The sequence below is a fragment of the Equus przewalskii genome, chromosome 9, assembly GCF_037783145.1.
Source record: "Equus przewalskii isolate Varuska chromosome 9, EquPr2, whole genome shotgun sequence".
NCBI lineage: Eukaryota > Metazoa > Chordata > Mammalia > Perissodactyla > Equidae > Equus > Equus przewalskii.
In genome coordinates, this window is record NC_091839.1 from 9629844 (window position 1) to 9648130 (window position 18287).

General features: G+C 58.7%; 1 protein-coding gene across 4 annotated transcripts in view; it reads left to right on the plus strand.

Annotated features, from left to right (window-relative positions):
* The window catches only part of RYR1 (ryanodine receptor 1), a 105779-nt gene that overhangs the window by 43654 nt on the left and 43838 nt on the right, over positions 1–18287 (plus strand). For 2 of the 4 annotated variants that reach the window (XM_070632710.1, XM_070632712.1), the window contains exons 43-70: positions 324–459; positions 686–872; positions 959–1067; positions 1420–1540; positions 1640–1809; positions 3161–3381; positions 3468–3558; positions 4432–4572; positions 4766–4929; positions 5043–5121; positions 5389–5478; positions 5947–6087; positions 6449–6523; positions 6621–6696; positions 7020–7143; positions 7906–8021; positions 9008–9075; positions 9171–9292; positions 9746–9795; positions 10352–10412; positions 10523–10761; positions 12574–12655; positions 13221–13351; positions 13590–13922; positions 15085–15325; positions 16590–16677; positions 16783–16875; positions 17449–17463. In XM_070632710.1, the coding sequence (XP_070488811.1) occupies positions 324–459; positions 686–872; positions 959–1067; positions 1420–1540; positions 1640–1809; positions 3161–3381; positions 3468–3558; positions 4432–4572; positions 4766–4929; positions 5043–5121; positions 5389–5478; positions 5947–6087; positions 6449–6523; positions 6621–6696; positions 7020–7143; positions 7906–8021; positions 9008–9075; positions 9171–9292; positions 9746–9795; positions 10352–10412; positions 10523–10761; positions 12574–12655; positions 13221–13351; positions 13590–13922; positions 15085–15325; positions 16590–16677; positions 16783–16875; positions 17449–17463 (3564 nt within the window). The remainder of the gene's footprint in view (positions 1–323; positions 460–685; positions 873–958; positions 1068–1419; positions 1541–1639; positions 1810–3160; positions 3382–3467; positions 3559–4431; positions 4573–4765; positions 4930–5042; positions 5122–5388; positions 5479–5946; positions 6088–6448; positions 6524–6620; positions 6697–7019; positions 7144–7905; positions 8022–9007; positions 9076–9170; positions 9293–9745; positions 9796–10351; positions 10413–10522; positions 10762–12573; positions 12656–13220; positions 13352–13589; positions 13923–15084; positions 15326–16589; positions 16678–16782; positions 16876–17448; positions 17464–18287) is intronic. The other 2 variants (XM_070632711.1, XM_070632713.1) reach the window with 1 other exon arrangement.

Sequence of the window (18287 nt, forward strand, 5' to 3'; positions counted from 1 at the left end):
GGAGGGTCCTGTGGGCCACAGTGAGGGCCCTGGCTTTTACGCTAAGTAAGATGGAGCCACAGGAGGGTTCTGAGTAGGGGAGGGGCATGACCTGACTCAGGTGTTTGCAGGGGCCTTCTGACTGTGTGTGGGGGACAGACTGGGGTGAGCAGGGAGGCAGGGAGGAGGCCGCTGGGATGGTCCAGGTGGGAGATGAGGGTTATTGTTTGCGGAGGGATAGAGAGATGAATTGGCCTGTGGAGCCCCAAGGATGGCCAGGGACCTGCGCCTTGGTGAGGAAAGTGGTGAAGGTCTGGCCCTGGCTGAGCCTCCTCCGCCCGCAGGTGGTGTCCTACCTGGCAGGCTGTGGGCTCCAAAGCTGCCCCATGCTCCTGGCCAAAGGGTACCCGGACATCGGCTGGAACCCCTGCGGCGGAGAGCGCTACCTGGATTTCCTGCGCTTCGCGGTCTTCGTGAATGGTGAGGCAGGACGGGAGGCGGGGCCCCGGTGGAAGCTCCCCCGGGGTGTGGTCCACATCCTGAGCCCCCGGCCCGGCCTGCGCAGGGATCCCTCCCGGTGGGCACGGGCCAGGGTGTGAGCCAGCAGCGGCCTGGCGTCACCCCTTGAGGTGCTGGGTGCGGGGCTGCCCCGGGGGGCGGTCCCTGCTTGGTGGCTCACGAGGCCCCGCCCCCGCCCCGCGGCCAGGAGAGAGCGTGGAGGAGAACGCCAACGTGGTGGTGCGGCTGCTCATCCGCAAGCCCGAGTGCTTCGGGCCGGCCCTGCGAGGGGAGGGCGGCTCGGGGCTGCTGGCCACCATCGAAGAGGCCATCCGCATCTCCGAGGACCCCGCGCGGGACGGCCCCGGTGTTCGCAGGGACCGGAGGCGCGAGCAGTGAGTCCCCGCCCCGTCCATCGCCGAACGGCCCGCCCTCCCCCGGCCCCTCGCTGCCTCCCCCACACCACCGCCTTCCCCCGCAGCTTCGGCGAGGAGCCCCCTGAGGAAAACCGGGTGCACCTGGGACATGCCATCATGTCCTTCTACGCTGCCTTGATCGACCTGCTGGGACGCTGTGCGCCAGAGATGCATGTGAGCCCCAAAAGGCCAGGAACGGGGAGGGGCATCCATGGCCACCCTAGAACCTCCTCATTCAGACATGACAACACTGACTGAGCTCTTGCTATGGGGGTGGTCCCGAGCTAGGCAATCCTGGGGACACACCAGCGACCAGGACACCCCAGGCCCGCTGTCATGGAGCTCCCGGTCCAGTGGAGGAGACCAGGCAAGGGGAGCGGGGGTGGTCAGCGCTGCAGTGGGGAAGCACCGGCAGAGGGGGCAGCTGGGCGTCCTAGAGTTAGCCCCCCAGAAGGAGGCCTGCGCCACCTGCCAGCGTGTCAGGAAGCCATGGATGGAGTAACGACGTGCGCACCTCCCCCTCCAGCTAATCCAAGCCGGCAAAGGCGAAGCTCTGAGGATCCGTGCCATCCTGCGCTCCCTCGTGCCCCTGGACGACCTCGTGGGCATCATCAGCCTCCCTCTGCAGATCCCCACCCTGGGCAAAGGTGCGGAGGACGGGGCGGGACTCCGCAAGGGAGTGATGCTGGGGAGGGAGCCGCCGGGGCCCAGGGGCGGCCCTCACCCCCTGCCCTCCTTGCCCACAGATGGGGCTCTGGTGCAGCCCAAGATGTCGGCATCCTTCGTGCCCGACCACAAGGCTTCCATGGTGCTCTTCTTGGACCGCGTGTATGGCATCGAGAACCAGGACTTCTTGTTGCACGTCCTGGACGTGGGGTTCCTGCCTGACATGCGGGCGGCCGCCTCGCTGGACACGGTGAGCTGCCTGGCCAGCCTCCCTGTCCAGAGCGGGATGTGAGATGGGTCGTGGGAACAGCAGCAGCACGGTGGCTTGTTCTGAAATTGTGCACGTGTCATAATCCTCCCTCCCCCACCATCAAGACAGAAAACAAGAACCAGGAAAAACTCTGAGTTCTGGGTAGGCCAGGTGGAAATCTCCAAGACCTCAGGTGTTAAGAATAATCATTCTCACTGATGGCTCAGCACATGGAGACACAAAGACCTGTGCACAACCACAATAATAGTAACAGAAAGTGACAAGGCCACGTAAGATGAGGACTGAGAACTGAACTCCCCTTGGCTGTGGTCCACATCCTGAGCCACCGGCCTGGCCTGAGCAGGGGGATCCCTCCCAGTGGGCACAGGCCAGGGTCTGAGGCCAGCAGCGGCCTGAGGTGCTGGTTTGGCCAAATGAAGGTCCCTGGTGAGCTGGACAAGCAGTGTCAAGGTTGGAGGAAAGTCTGGCTGAGAGCCTGGGAAGGGAGAGACTGGAGACAGCGAGTGTCGACAGTTCTTTACACGAGTTGGTGACAGAGGAGGCAGAGGGACGGTGGTGTGCTGGAGGGTGAGCTTGGTCAAGGGGAGGCTCTTCTGAAGGTGGGAGAAATAACTGTTGGCGGTTAACAGGGAAAGGAACTTCAATCTGTAACCACCAGTTTATCAGAAGTCCAGGGGACAGAGGGACAAGTTAACAGACACCACCGGGAAGCGACCAGCCAAAGCCAAAATGTGGGAAATTCCACTGGGCAAATGACCCTATTTCTCCAGCAAATAAATAGCATGGAAAAGGGACAGTTACAGAGGAAAAGAGCCATCAGCCAAATACAGTATGTGGCCCTTCTTGGGACCCTGATCCAAACAATCCTGGCTAAATGCAAAGCAATTTTTGAGACCCTTGGAGAAGACTGGTCATGAAGAGTAAGGGATTGTTAATTCTGTGTGGTGTGATAATGGCAGCGTGGAATGTTAACTGGAAGCACTTGTCTGAAGGGAGACACACATTTTAAGTACCCGTGGGTAAAATGGGATGTGTGTGGAGGTTGCATGAAAATATTAGAGGAAAAAAGGTGAGAGAGAGAGAGGAAACAAGCCTGCAGAAGGTGCGTATCTGCTCAACAGTCCAATCTGGGTCATGAGGGTTCATTGATTGGCACTTCGATTTTTGTGTGTGTGTAAAATTTTGCATAGTCCAGAGTCATAAGACTGGGAAGAGCTGGTTTGGGGGGAAGATCAGAAGCCTGGGTCGTTTGCTCAGAGTTGTCCAGGACGGGTGCCAGGGCAACCCCAGGAGCGTGCAGCGGGCCTGATGTCCCTGCCCTGCGCCCCAGGCCACTTTCAGCACCACGGAGATGGCGCTGGCGCTGAACCGCTACCTGTGCGTGGCCGTGCTGCCGCTCATCACCAAGTGCGCGCCGCTCTTCGCGGGAACCGAGCACCGCGCCATCATGGTGGACTCCATGCTTCACACGGTGTACCGCCTGTCCCGCGGCCGCTCGCTCACCAAGGCGCAGCGCGACATCATCGAGGACTGCCTTATGGCGCTCTGCAGGTGGGGCGGGACCCCGAGGCGGGACGGTATGGCGGGGAGAGGTGGGGCCTCAGGGTGACACCCGCCATCACTACGTGTCCCCACAGGTACATCCGCCCGTCTATGCTACAGCACCTGCTGCGGCGCCTGGTGTTCGACGTGCCCATCCTTAACGAGTTCGCCAAGATGCCGCTCAAGGTGAGGGCGAGCCCTCTTTAGCGTGCTCATTTGCATGCCCCACCCACCCGCTGGCTCTGCCCTGGGAAGCCCCCTAGAAACCTCTTTGGCGTTCTTAATTTGCCTAGCGGGATTCCCAGGACATTCGCTTTGCGTCATTGGTGCCTCTAACACTCCCTAATTAGCATTTAATTTGCCTAACAGTGAGCCAGCCCCCGCCTCAATTAGCATAGATTTGCATGGGGTGCACCGCTTTTCCTAATTAGCTTGCTTATTTGCATGGTCAGACCACCAGCCTTCCACTATTCAAATGAGTGCATTTATTTGAATAAACAGTACCACAGCTATTCTGAATATTTGCACACTGTCTCTCCTATATTTTTTCACTTGCGTGCTAGTTTGCATAAGGAGATACCCCCAACTCGGATAGCTTGACTATTTTGCATAACACAGCTAAATCAGTCCTACTTCAATTTGCATATTGGATGGTGGAGGCCCTCTTCCCAATTACCATATATTTGCAGGGGTTCTGTCTATGTTTCTATTTGCCATAGTAATTCGCATAAGTGTGGATCACTCTCTCCATATGCCCATTTGCACATGACTCTACCCACGGATTAATATTAGCATGCTTATTTGTGTAAAGGAACACTGACAAATCCAGCTCTGATTTAATGCCCACCCTGACTCTAAATTAGAATGCCAAATTTGCATAAGAAACTGTCCAGGACCGCTCGTGATACTATTTCCTCCTCGTTAGCATATCATTTGCATAATCCACACCTCCTTCATAATTTAAAAGCACTGGCACCCCTGGGCCTCCCAGGACCCTCACTTGCCTGCCAGCTGCTTATGCTCCCTTTATTTGTGTGTCCCCCTCTTGCTTCCACCCAGCTCCTCACCAACCACTATGAGCGTTGTTGGAAGTACTACTGCCTCCCGACGGGCTGGGCCAACTTCGGGATCACGTCAGAGGAAGAGCTGCACCTCACTCGGAAACTCTTCTGGGGCATCTTTGACTCACTGGCCCATAAGGTCTGGGCCCCCGGGGGCCCTGAAAGGAGCCTGTTTGGAGGGTTTGGGGCCCAAAGTCTTGGATCCAGAATGAAATCCTTCGGGTTCAGGGAAGGGGGTTGATGATTGGAGGGGTGAGTTTGAGGTCCTGGGGCTCCAGGATTGGAAGGCTCAGCCAGGCCTGTGGTGACCGCCCCACCCCCGGCATCTGCAGAAGTACGACCAAGAGCTGTACCGCATGGCCATGCCTTGTCTGTGCGCCATCGCAGGGGCCCTGCCCCCCGACTATGTGGACGCCTCGTACTCATCCAAGGCCGAGAAGAAGGCCACGGTGGACGCTGAAGGCAACTTTGATCCTCGGCCTGTGGAGACCCTCAAGTGAGGCCTGGGGCCAGGAGGGCGGTGGGGCTGGGGGCTGGGAGAAGGAGGTGATGTCAGAGGTGGAAGGAGGGGCCAGCCCCAGCATGTGCTGATCCTGTCCCCCTTGATAGTGTGATCATCCCAGAGAAGCTGGACTCCTTCATTAACAAGTTCGCTGAGTACACACATGAGAAGTGGGCCTTCGACAAGGTTGGCGTCAGGGTCCTCCCCTCACCAGGACCCCCCACCCCTGCCGGCCTCCCTCAAGACCCCAGCTTTCCCCAGACCCAGGTCTTCCCTGAGGCCTCCAAACTTCCCCGAGACCCCTAACTATTCCTAGGACCCACAGGCTCCTCTGGAGCCCTCAGCCCTCCAGGGTTCCCGCCCTGTGTCCCCCAGGCTGCTGTCTACCCTTCATCCCGCCCCACCCCCAGCTCCATAGCGGCACAGCCTCCACCATCCCCTCTCTGCCTCCAGATCCAGAACAACTGGTCCTATGGGGAGAACATAGATGAGGAACTGAAGACACACCCCATGCTGAGGCCCTACAAGACCTTCTCAGAGAAGGTGACGAAGCCTTGGGGCCCCATGTTGGGGGTCCAGAGTGAAACCTCCCATTTTGGGGGTTCAGGGAGGAGTGTGTCTGCTTCACGGGCTTGGATCAGGCTCCGTCTGCAGGTTGGGGCTCCCCACCCAAGGACTTTGCTTTTCCTCAAACTTGGCTGCCTCCCCTAGAACCCAGACTCCTAGTGTTCCTTCTAGAGTCAGAGAGACTGGGTTTGCTGCCTTGACGGTGCCATTTAACTTCTCCGAGTCTCACGTGTAAAATGGGATAATGAGGGTTGGTTTGGGAGGCTCTGTTACAGAGCAGTAAGAAGCCTGGGTTCGTATCCCGGCTGGACCACTTCCTACCCTTGTGGTCGGGGCTGTCGGCTTCCTGGGACACTGGAGGCCAGGGAGGCTGAGCCAGGGGCTCCGACCTCCACCTCCCTCTCACCCCATTCCATCAACTTCGTTCCCTCCTGTCCACCGCAGGACAAAGAGATTTACCGCTGGCCCATCAAGGAGTCCTTGAAGGCCATGATTGCCTGGGAATGGACGATAGAGAAGGCCAGGGAGGGTGACGAGGAGAAGACGGAGAAGAAAAAAACGCGGAAGATATCCCAAAGTGCCCAGGTGGAGGCGGGGCCGGGGCAGAGGGCGGGGTCACCAGGGGGTGGGGAGGGGCTAGGGCGAGGGGCGGGGCCGTGAGAGGGTGGGGCCAGGCAGGGGGTGGGTCGAGAAGGGAGAAGAGCCAAGGGAAGGGGGCGGGGTCGGGGAAGGCGGGAGGGCAGGAAGGCTGAGAAATCTGGGAAAGGAGAGGGCATGGTCGGAAGAACCGCAAACAGCAGAGGAGAGAAGGCAAAAGTGACTTAGAGACGGGGCCTTAAGGAAAAGGCGCCGAGCAGGGGTCTAGGGCCAGGCGCAGGGTGGATTGGGTTGGGGCCCGGGCTCCCTGCTAGGCCGTCAAGCCCCCCTCTCCCCCTTGTCCTCTCAGACCTATGATCCGCGCGAAGGCTACAACCCGCAGCCCCCCGACCTCAGCGGAGTTACCTTGTCCCGGGAGCTGCAGGTGAGACCCCTGACTCTGTATTTGGGGACATGGAGATGTCTGTTGGGGTTGGAGGATCCTCTGAATCTGGGCCTTGAGTCTTTGCATCCACTCCCAGGCCATGGCAGAGCAACTGGCGGAGAATTACCACAACACGTGGGGGCGGAAGAAGAAGCAGGAGCTGGAGGCCAAGGGTGAGGCGGCCATCCGGCCCTGCACAGACCCCCTTCACCGCGGTCCCCTAGTCACGGGCTCCGCAGGGTGCAGTCGTGTGACTTTGCACAATTGCTTTCACCCGCTGAAGCTCGGTTTCTGCGTCTGTGCAATGGGGATAATGACAGCGTTTGCTACCTAGGGCTGTAGCGAGGGTGTGAGGAGCATCGGAAAGCCATGTTCTGGTTATTCTTACCTCAGTCCTTATTACACTAATCGTGCACGCCCTAAACTACAGAACCACTTCCATGAGAGTGGCCCGGGTCCTCCCCAGCCCCCTGATACCTGGTCTTTGCCGCTGCAGGTGGTGGCTCCCACCCCCTGCTGGTCCCCTACGACACGCTCACGGCCAAGGAGAAGGCACGAGATCGAGAGAAGGCCCAGGAGCTGCTCAAGTTCCTGCAGATGAACGGCTATGCCGTCACCAGGCACGAGGGCTGGGAGCTGGACCTGGGAGTAGCGCGGGACGTGGGCGGAACCGCAGGGCAAAAGCTGGGAGAATCCCACCGGGCAGAGGGCGGGGGGACGGAGGGGCTAAGGAGGGTGGGGCCTGGAGAGGAGGGGCGGGGCCAGAGAGGGGAGGAGGCTAAGAGGGGTGGGGCCTGGAGAGGAGGGGCGGGGCCAGAGAGGAGGGGGCTAAGAGGGGTGGGGCCTGGAGAGGAGGGGCGGGGCCAGAGAGGAGGGGGCTAAGAGGGGTGGGGCCTGGAGAGGAGGGGCGGGGCCAGAGAGGAGGGGGCTAAGAGGGGTGGGGCCTGGAGAGGAGGGGCGGGGCCAGAGAGGGGAGGAGGCTAAGAGGGTGGGGCCTGGAGAACAGGGGTGGGGCCAGGAGGGGAGGAGGCTAAGAAGGTGGGGCCTGGAGAACAGGGGTGGGGCCAGGAGGGGAGGAGGCTAAGAAGGTGGGGCCTGGAGAACAGGGGTGGGGCCAGAGAGGGAGGGAGGCTAAGGCGGGGGTGGTATGTGGAGAGTGGGGGCGGGGTGAATAGGGGTGGGGCCTGGAGGCGTGGGCAAGGCCAGAGGGGAGGAGGCTAAGAGGGATGGGGCCAGGGTGGAGCAGGGAACTCCCTAGGGTCCCCGAGGTGAGGCAGCAGCCTGCGGAGGCAGGGCTGGGGGGCAGAGGCAGCACTGGCGAGGCGTGGTAAATAGGGCAGGCGTGCTGCCGGGTCGACCCCTCTCTCTGCGTGTCCGCGCAGAGGCCTTAAGGACATGGAGCTGGACACGTCTTCCATTGAGAAGCGCTTCGCCTTCGGCTTCCTGCAGCAGTTGCTGCGCTGGATGGACATTTCCCAAGAGTTTATCGCCCACCTGGGTACGCAGAATTCCCTCCCGATGCCCACGCTCCCTGCAGGTGCACCCAGGGGCCCGGTTTCCTGCCTTTCTCCTTCCTCCCCTCATCTGCTTAGTGTGCCAGACACTGTCCTGGGTGTTGACAATACAGCAGTGAACGAGACAGAGATCTCTGCAACTTACAGTCCTGGGGTGGCTTCAGACAGTGAACGTCAGAAATCGCGGGATCCCTTCGCGTGTTAGAAGGTGGTTAGGTTATGGGAAGAATTCACCAGGGCCAGCTAAGGAGGCCTGGAAATGTGGGGCGATGGAGGCCGTGAAAACTCAAATAGAATATTCTAGGAAGACCTTGAAGGAGCTGGGGAGGGAGCCGTGTGGACATCTGGGGAGCGTTCCAGGCAGAGGAGCCCCCGTGCAAAGGCTCTGAGAGGTCGCTGTATGAGCATTAGGAGGCCACCGAGTGACTGAGGGGAGCGGGAGAGGACATGGGGTCAGAGAGGTGACAGGGGCAGATCCTGTGGGGCTTTGCAGGCCATGGTGAGGCCTGTTGGCTTTTGCTGAGCGACTCCATGTTCACAGGCTCCCTGTGGGAACGGACTAGGGGGCAGGAGCAGGAGAGGGTGAGAACTGGGCAGATTCTGGATCTAGTCTGAAGGCTGAGCCTCCTGGGATGCCCTGCGCATGTCCCGTCTGTTCATTAATTTATTCCAAATTTATTCAGTATAAGTTCAGGAAGAAAAGGGCCTGTAATAGGTGAGGAGGGGGATGTTCCAAGGCCTTAGCCCATCCTGGTTTGTCCTCCTCCCCATTTTCAGCCTCAGGAAGGGCTTGATCAAGGAGTCAGGGGATCAGATGGAAGGTAGGGGAGAGAGGTTTATCTCAAAGCCAACAGAGGGAGCCTCATATCAAGAATCTATCTCCCATCATTTTCTAACTCTGCCCCGTCAGAACACCCTGAGTTCCCCAGCCTTGAACCCACCATCACCCCTCTTTGCCCTCCCCCACCAGAGGCTGTGGTGAGCAGTGGACGAGTAGAAAAGTCCCCGCACGAACAGGAGATTAAATTCTTTGCCAAGGTGAGGGGTGGGCTCAGAAGCTGGAGGGGCTGGGGACAGGGTGGGCTCTCCCCACCTTTCACCTAGTCCCCCCCATCTCTTCCCCATCCCCCCAGATCTTGCTCCCTTTGATCAACCAGTACTTCACCAACCACTGCCTCTATTTCCTGTCCACACCGGCCAAAGTGCTGGGCAGTGGCGGCCACGCCTCCAACAAGGAGAAGGAAATGATCACCAGGTGGGCCGCCCTGTGACCTCTGACCCAAGCCCCTGACCTCACAGGATTGCAATCCTGGACCCCTTCCTCCAACCTTGCACCTCAGGGGCTCTGTCCAGGTGCTGGGCACTGGCCGCTGTACCTGCAGGAGTGATCGAAGGGCTGGGGTGCCCAGGACTAGGGGTTTCCTAGGCAACCGGGGATGAATTGGTCGACCTGTCAGAAAGGCAGGCCAGCCTCCGCCCGTCAGCATCCCGCTTCCTGCCCGTGACTTTCAACCTTGCTCATCTCTCTGCCCCTCCCCACCCCTCCTGTCTCCTTCGCTTTCTTCTCCATCATCCTCGCTCCTCCTGGCCCTGTCTTCTGGCCTTGTCTCCCTGTCTTCCTTGTCCCTGCCTCCTCTAATTGTGTCCTTGTCCCCTTGGTGTCCTCGCTCCGTCTCCCCTGGCCTTCTGTCCCGCTCTCTTTCTTCAGCCTCTTCTGCAAGCTTGCCGCCCTTGTCCGCCACCGGGTCTCTCTCTTCGGTAAGTGGCTCTGCTCCCCGAGCCTTTCTCCCTCATCTTCTCTCTCTCCCCTCGTCACCAGCCCCGCCCTGGAGAAACAAGGCCCAGGCTCACGGCTCAGTCTGAGCAGCCTTCGCTGTGTTCCTCCTCTGGTCTCGGACGTGGACTGGGTCGTCCTGGGGACAGGGCAGTGATGGGGACAGCCCTGGGCCCTGCCCTCATGGAGCTCCCAGGCCAGTGAGGGGACAGACTCATCACCAGACAGCGACAGCCTGAGGGGTCAGGGGTGGGATGGGGCCAGGTAGAGGGGTCAGGGCCGGGATGGGGGGGCACAGGCAGAGGGGTCGGGGCCGGGATGGGGGTGCAGGCAGAGGGGTCCGGGCTGGGATGGGGGTCCCAGGCAGAGGGGTTGGGCCAGGATGGAGGCGCAGGCAGAGGGGCCAGGGCTGGGATAGGGGAGCGATGGGGTCTAGGGGAGTCGAGGTAGGGGTGGGGTGGGATGGGGAGAGGTTGGGTGGGGTCGGTGTGGCGGAGTTCTCTAGCCCGTTCTTCACCCTAGCCCGTCTTCCTCTCCCAGGGACAGATGCTCCAGCTGTGGTCAACTGTCTTCACATCCTGGCACGCTCCCTGGATGCCAGGTAGGGCCGTGGGTCGTGGCGCCCCCTCCCCCCCAGCCCCCGTTCTCCTAGACTCTCCGACATCTAGAATCTGAGATTCTAGAGCTGGGGTGCCCCCGCTTCCCGCCTAGGACGGTGATGAAGTCCGGCCCCGAGATCGTGAAGGCCGGCCTCCGCTCCTTCTTCGAGAGCGCCTCGGAGGACATCGAGAAGATGGTGGAGAACCTGCGCCTGGGGAAGGTGTCGCAGGCGCGCACGCAGGTGAAGGGCGTGGGCCAGAACCTCACCTACACCACCGTGGCCCTGCTGCCCGTCCTCACCACGCTCTTCCAGCACATTGCCCAGCACCAGTTCGGAGACGACGTCATCCGTAAGGGCTCCTGACCCAGGGGGCAGGGGTCGGGGGTCAGGGCAGCCAACACCACCCACCCTGTGCGCCTGATAGCATCCCCAGGTGTTTGAATGTGTATTTCCTGAGTGGGTTATTGCTGTAAGGACAGTGTGCAGCCAGTATATCGGCAGGTAACAGAATGAGTTAATGAGGTACGAGTTCAGAGCTCTGACAAAAGACTCTGAATTACTGGAGCTTAAACCAGAGAGAAATGTATTTCTTTCTCATGTGATGATCCACTTGTAAGTGGATCATACCGTCAGGATCCCTGGTCCCATCACCTTGCTGCTCTGCCATCCCTGAACTGTTGCTTTATCCTTCTGGTCCAAGATGGCAAACGCTACATCCTCATTCGAGCCTGTAGGAGACGGGAAAAGCAAAGAGGAGGGCACCTTGGTTCTTTTAAAGGAACAGTCTAGAAGTGGTCCGCATCCCTTCTGCCTACATCCATCCCATTGGCCAGAACTTAGCACATGGCCACGTGTTGCCGCAAAGGAGGCTGGGAAAATAGCCTTTATTCTGGGAGGTCATGTGTGGGGCTAAATATTGGAGGTCTGTCATAGGAAGGAGAGAAAGGCAGGAAGAAGGTAAGAGCAGATATGGGAAATCATTAGCAGCGTCTGCAGTGTTTATCTCACCAAACGGCATCTACAGCGTGTGACCCAGCCTGGGATGTGTGTAGCATACTGTTGTTAAGGGGACACGGACAAGATGGACCTTATTGGTAAAAGAAAAGTAGCACTTGGATGGGTTCTTCCCCGGTCTAACATTTTATTTCGAAAATTTAAAAACATACGGAAAAGTCAAAAGAAGAGGATTGTTAACGATTTGCCCCCGTTGCTTTTCCTTCACTGTCTGGGGGACGGTATCTACAAACATTTTGCTCAACTTTTGCATGTGAGTTGCACGCACAGTGACATTTCATCCGTGAACATTCAGCCTGCATCCCCTGGGACAGGAACCTCCTCTCGGGGACCCGCAACCTCAGCATGCCACCTCACCTGACTATATTTAAATTTCTGTTACCCTCCAAATGTCTTTGAGTTTTTCAAAACAATTCAGAATCCAGTGGTGTTTCTCCACTACATTTGGTTGTTAGGTCTCTGTCGTCTCTTTTCAATCTAGAACAGCCCCCCTGCCCACTTTCTGCCCTCCTGACATTTGTGAAGTGGATGAGGTTCTTTTTTTTTTGAGGAAGATTAGCCCTGAGCTAACATCCATGCTCATCTTCCTCCACGTTATATGTGGGACGCCTACCACAGCATGGTGTGCCAAGTGGTGCCATGTCCGTACCCGGGATCCAAACCAGTGAACCCTGGGCCACCAAGGCAGAACGTGCACACTTAGCCACTGTGCCTCCGGGCCAGCCCTGATGGGGTTCTTAGCCTAGCTTCCGGCGGGGGGGGGGGGGGGGGGATAATCTAAAACTGTAGTCAGGATTGGAGTTTTGCTTGTGTTCTTCTGGAGCCAGCGTCCATTGCTATCATCAAAGAGCTCCATGACTCCTCTCATGGGGTGCTTGCTGTGTGCCCTGTTCCAGCTGCTTTCCAGGTAGTAACTCGTTAATCCCCACAACCACCCCATGAGGAAGATACTATAATTATCTGCATTTTACAAATAGGGAAACTGAGGCCAAGAGAGAGCTGGTCCTTGCTCAAGTCACAAAACTAGTAAATGGCAGGCTGGCCTTACAGCCCCTGCTCTTACCCTCTGTTGGAGACGAGGGAGGGTGGGGAAGGACGAGTGGGGTGGGCACATCCCCGACCTCCCCTCCCCCCCTCCCTCCCTCAGTGGATGACGTCCAGGTCTCTTGCTACCGAACGCTGTGCAGTATCTACTCTCTGGGAACCACCAGGAACCCTTACGTGGAAAAGTAAGGAGGAAGAGCCATGGTTTGTGGCTGGGGTGGGTCCTGTGGTGGCTCGGGGAGGAGAGGGCGCAGGAGAAGATGGGGGGAGAGAAAAGCAGGGGAGACGGTCAGTCCTCGGCCACAGACGTGCGCACTGTGGCAGCTGCAGTTCCCCAAGGGGGCCACGTGAGGGCGCTCGGGGCGGGGTGGGGAGAAGGCCCGCGGAGGCCACCAGTGGGGGCCACGCGGTCAGGCACTTGCCGGTCGGGGTGCCAGGTTGCTCTCCACGGGGGAACAAGCTTGCCTGGCCAGGGGCACGCAGAAATGAGGGTAGTACACAGGAGCCACAGCAGCCTGGGAGCACCGGGGAGGGCCGCGGGCCGTGCCCGCATGGACTCTCCTGAGCCCGGATCACCAGTGGAGTGGGGTGGCAGTCAGGAAGCCTGGGGAAAAGGCCACGTCGATGCCCAACGGTGCCTGGCGTCTCTGCTCCGAAGGGCTCTAGGGACAGGCACTTCTGTGAATGAAGGGGCTGGGACCCAGGACCAGGCAGAGGGGGCCATGGGAACTAAGTAGCCCCCTCTTGCAGGCTGCGGCCAGCCCTGGGGGAGTGCCTGGCACGCCTGGCAGCGGCCATGCCAGTGGCGTTTCTGGAGCCTCAGCTGAACGAGTATAATGCCTGTTCCGTGTACACCACCAAGTCTCCCCGCGAGCGGGCCAGTAAGTCATGTAGGGTGGGGCAGCGGTCAGGGTCACATCCCGCCCAGCATGGGGCCCAGGGGAGAGCCCACTTTGGGAGCAGTATGGCCCCATCTGGGCTCTGAGGGGCTGAGGATTCCCCAGGTTGGGGGTGCTCCAGATAGGAGAATCCTGGAGTTTGGGGGGCCTGGTTTGTGGCGTGGACACTGAGGTCTATGGGAGATGGGTTGGCATGCCCTGACCCCTCCCCGCACCCCAGTCCTGGGGCTCCCCAACAGCGTGGAGGAGATGTGTCCCGACATCCCAGTGCTGGAGCGGCTCATGGCAGACATCGGGGGGCTGGCCGAGTCGGGGGCCCGCTACACAGAGATGCCGCACGTCATTGAGATCACACTGCCCATGCTGTGCAGCTACTTGCCTCGCTGGTGGGAGCGCGGGCCCGAGGCGCCCCCGCCTGCCCTGCCCGCCGGGGCGCCCCCGCCCTGCACAGCCGTCACCTCTGACCACCTCAACTCCCTGTTGGGGAATATCCTGCGAATCATCGTCAACAACCTGGGCATCGACGAGGCCACGTGGATGAAGCGGCTCGCTGGTGGGTCTGGGGGCACCAGGCTCCTGAGGGCTGGGGCCAGTGTCCCGGGGCTCCGGTCCCGTGACTGAGGTCTGAGAGGGACATCCTGGGGTCCGTGGTCTCCTGGGAGTTGGGAGGAGTCAGAATCTAGGTTTGTTCAGGGTCAAAAGGCCAGGGCTCAGAATCTCAGGTGCCTAGGGTCTGAGGTAGATGGATGGGTCCTGGGAGCCCGCCAGGCTGCATTCTGAATGTCTGGAGCCTGGAGAGAGTTAGGCCAGGGGTCAGGAGCTGGGCCAGAAGCCTGAGTTCCTTATGCAAAGGGTCAGAGGAACAGGTCAAGTGTCAAGGTCCCTGATATGGACAGTTAAGCTTCTAGGTCAGGGGGTCAATAAAGGAGTCTTTAAAGAGTTGGGGCCGGCCCGGTGGCCAAGTGGTTAAGTTTGCTTGCTCCGCTTTGGTGGCCCAGGGTTCGCAGGCTCGGATCCTGGGTGCGGACATGGCACCACTTGTCAAGCCACACTGTGGTGGTGTCCCATATACAAAACAGAGGAAGACTGGCACAGATGTCAGCTCAGTGACAATCTTCCTCAAGCAAAAAGAGGAGGATTGGCAACAGATGTTAGCTCAGGGCCAATCTTCCTCACAAAAGAAAAAAAAACAGTTGGGATTCCCAGTTCAGAAGTTCCATGTCAGGAATTGGGTTTTCAATCATGGTCAAGCTAGACTGGGGCTGGGATCAGAGACCAGGGTCAGAGGTCAGAGACTGGGATAAGAAGCCTGGGGTCATAGTCAGAAGTCATGCATGAGGTAAGAGTCTGGGCATGGGCCAGGCAGGGGTGAGAGGTCATGGGCTAGGGTAAGAGATCAAGTTAGGATTCAGTCGTTGGGGTCAGAGATCAGAGACTTGTGCAGGCTGGGGTCACAGGTTCAGGTCAAAGGTTATGGCTGGGATCAGGGTTCAGGTGCTATGTCAGAGGTCAGGGCCCAAGGTGAGGAGCAGGATCAGAGGTAGATGCTGGGTTAGAAGCCAGGGTAAGGCTGGGGTCAACGATAGCTGCTGGGTCACAGGTACAGGCTGGAGGTCATGGATGGGAACAGAGGTCCGGGGTGGGGTCAGAGGTCAGAGGTCAGCTGCCGGAGTTGGAGGCCGGCCAGCAGCGAGTGCGCCCTGTCCGCCCTGCAGTGTTCGCCCAGCCCATCGTGAGCCGGGCCCGGCCGGAGCTCCTGCACTCGCACTTCATCCCCACGATCGGGCGGCTGCGCAAGCGCGCGGGCAAGGTGGTGGCCGAGGAGGAGCAGCTGCGCCTGGAGGCCAAGGCCGAGGCCCAGGAGGGCGAGCTCCTGGTGCGGGACGAGTTCTCTGTGCTCTGCCGCGACCTCTACGCCCTCTACCCGCTGCTCATCCGCTACGTGGACAACAACAGGTCAGCATGTCCCCGCCGTGCACACTCACCCGACCCCTGACCTCTGACCGGCTGTAAACTTCCCACAATTCTCACCTGACCCTGTCCAACCTTCTGACCCCCCACCCCCAACACACACACACAACTGCTTCTGGCCCAACAAAACCCAGCCTGCTGGCCTCTGCTCCCCGACCCCTCCTGAATTGGAGCCCCTGTGAGGAGACCCCCCCTTTCCCCTCCAGGCGTGGGGACACGTGGCTGTCTAATTTATGCAGGGCTTCCTCCGTCATTGAGGGAAGAAAGGCAAACAGTGCAGTCTGGCCAGCCTAGCTTCCCCCAGCAACATGGGTCTTAAACAAAAGGGCAAGCGCAGGCATTGACTAAAATCTCCCTAAAGTCAGAAGCAGTGTTAACCAGTTATTAACTCCAAGGTGCGGCCTCACTCAGGAACAGCAAGTAAATTTCAACTCCAAGTTCCATTCCGGTTGAAACATTTTAAGGTTGCAGCAGACTTTGTGAGAAAGGGTGCTCGGATTGATTAGTTATGTCTGTGAGGAGAGCAGAAAGGGAAAGTGGTGGTATGCATGCTGACATCTTTGCACATCCATCTTGTGCTCATGAGTGGGCACTGCTATAGGGCAGACTCCTAGGGGTGGGGGTGCTGGGTCAGAGTGTGAACAGGTAAACTGTGGTATATTCAGACAGTGGAATACTACACGGCAATGAAAGCGAACAGCCTGTTGCAACACACAACAACGTGGATGAATCGCACAAACATCAGGTTGAATGAAAGCAGTCCGAAGAATGAAAAATAGAGTACATATCGCATCCTCTATTTATGTAACACTCAAGAACAGACAAAAATAACTTCTGGTCCAGAAGTCAGGGAGAAGGGTCATCTTTCAAGAGGAGGGAAGGCGGAGTGGCTGGAGGACACGAGGGTTCTCCTGGGGACTGGAAATGGTCTATTTCTTGACTTGGGTGGTGGTTATGCAAGTGTGTTCACTTTGTGGTAATTCATTGAGTTGACACTTTATATGTATGTTACACTTCAAGAAAAAGGTTAGAGAAAGAAAAAACTTTTTTAACAAAAGAAATGGCCATTTAAAAATTTCAAATCATCTGAATGGCCAGAATCCCCTAGAAAACTCCATCCCTCCCCCCCATTGCCATCTCCTGGTCCCCCTGGTCGCCGCCCCTGAGCTCTCTCTGCGTGGCCCCCTCTCCTGGTGTCTCCGCCTCCCCCTCGCCGCCATCGCTCACGAGCCCCTTCCCTACCGCTCAGGGCGCACTGGCTGACGGAGCCCAATCCCAGCGCGGAGGAGCTGTTCCGGATGGTGGGCGAGATCTTCATCTACTGGTCCAAGTCGCACGTGAGTCCCCGCCCACTCCGCCCCTGCTCTCCCTAACCCCGCCCCCGCCGCCCCAAGATGCCCTCCGCCACCCCGTCTGACCCCCAGCACTGCCTCCCCCGCCAGAACTTCAAGCGCGAGGAGCAGAACTTTGTGGTCCAGAATGAGATCAACAACATGTCCTTTCTGACCGCCGACAACAAGAGCAAAATGGCCAAGGTGGGTGCTCTGCTCTGGGAGGAGGACTCAGCAGGGGTGGAGGGAACACCCTGCAGGGCTTCCAGCTGACGCTCCTCACCCAGCCAACCTGTCCGGTCCGGTCCTGTCCTGCTCACATTCCCTGCAGCCCCAGCCCCCTCCCCCATCTCCCTCCCCTCTCATCCCCATCTCCTCCCTCCTCCCCACATGCCTTCCCGCCCCAGTTCATCTTCCGCCTCTCTCTTCCCAATCTCCCTCCTCCCTATCTCCCTTTTCATCTCCCTCCTCCCCATCTTCCTTCTCCCCTTCTCTCTCCTCCCCATCTCCTGCCTCCATCCCAATTTCCTCCTCTCCCATCTCCCATTTCTTTCCTCCTACCCCCCCTTTTTCTCCCCTCATCCTTCTCAGAACTGCCCCCCTCAGAGTCCTAAAGAACAAACCCACCCTCCTGGAGTCAAGGTCTAGAAAGGCCCAGCTCGGGGATGCGAGTCGGGTGGGGCAGAGGAGCTGGGGTAGGGCCGTGTGGAGGGGGCCTGGGGTTGTCTGAGGGCCTGGGGTAACCCTCTTGTCTCTGTCCGCAACCGGATGAAGCAGGCAGGAGATGTACAGGTCAGCCCCACGTCTGGGACCTTCCGCATGGCTCTCGGCTAATACCCTCTTCACCCCCAAACTCCAGCCTCAGCGCCGCCTCCAGGAAACCCCTGTCCCCACTCCACACCCCTCATCCTTGGCTCCCAGCCTCCATCCTCATTCCCTTCCTCTCCCCACCTCCCTGAACCATCCATTCCCTCCCCAACCCTCAGCTTCTGGCAATCTAACTTTTTTTTTGTTAACTTTTGTTTAAAAAAAAAAACCCAGCACCTCTCAGCTTTCCCTGAAGCACCTCTCGAAGCATTGTGGGCTGAGGTCATGGGGGATGGGAAGGGGGTGGGAAAGGCACGCGCATGGCTGGGTTTAAGGCTTGGGCTCTGGAATCAGACAGACTTGGGTTAGAATCCTGACTCTTGGCAGTTAGCTGTGTGACCTTGGTCAAGTGTCATCCTTTTGAGCCTTGGATGGCATCGGGCCACTGGCCCATGGCCCCCCACCCCAGGGCTCTGCAAGGACTCAGTGAGAAGCTGCATGTGTGGCCCACGTGGGTCATGCTCGATATGACGAGCCAGCGTGGATGTGGCTCTGGCCGAAGCTTGTCATCAGTGCTTCCCATTGGCATGACTGGGCTGGCCCTGGCCATGGGTCTGCACCCAGGCTTCAGAACACGGCTGTGGGACTCTGTGCCCCGTGTTTCTGCTTCCAGATCTTTCTGGATCTCTCCTGCATCTTCTCTCTTCCTGTCTCCTTGTCTGTCTCGGTTTCTCAGTGTCTCTCTTTTTCTTCCAACTTCTCTCTTGAGACTCTTTATGGTTCTGCGTCTTTGTCTCATTCTTGGGAAC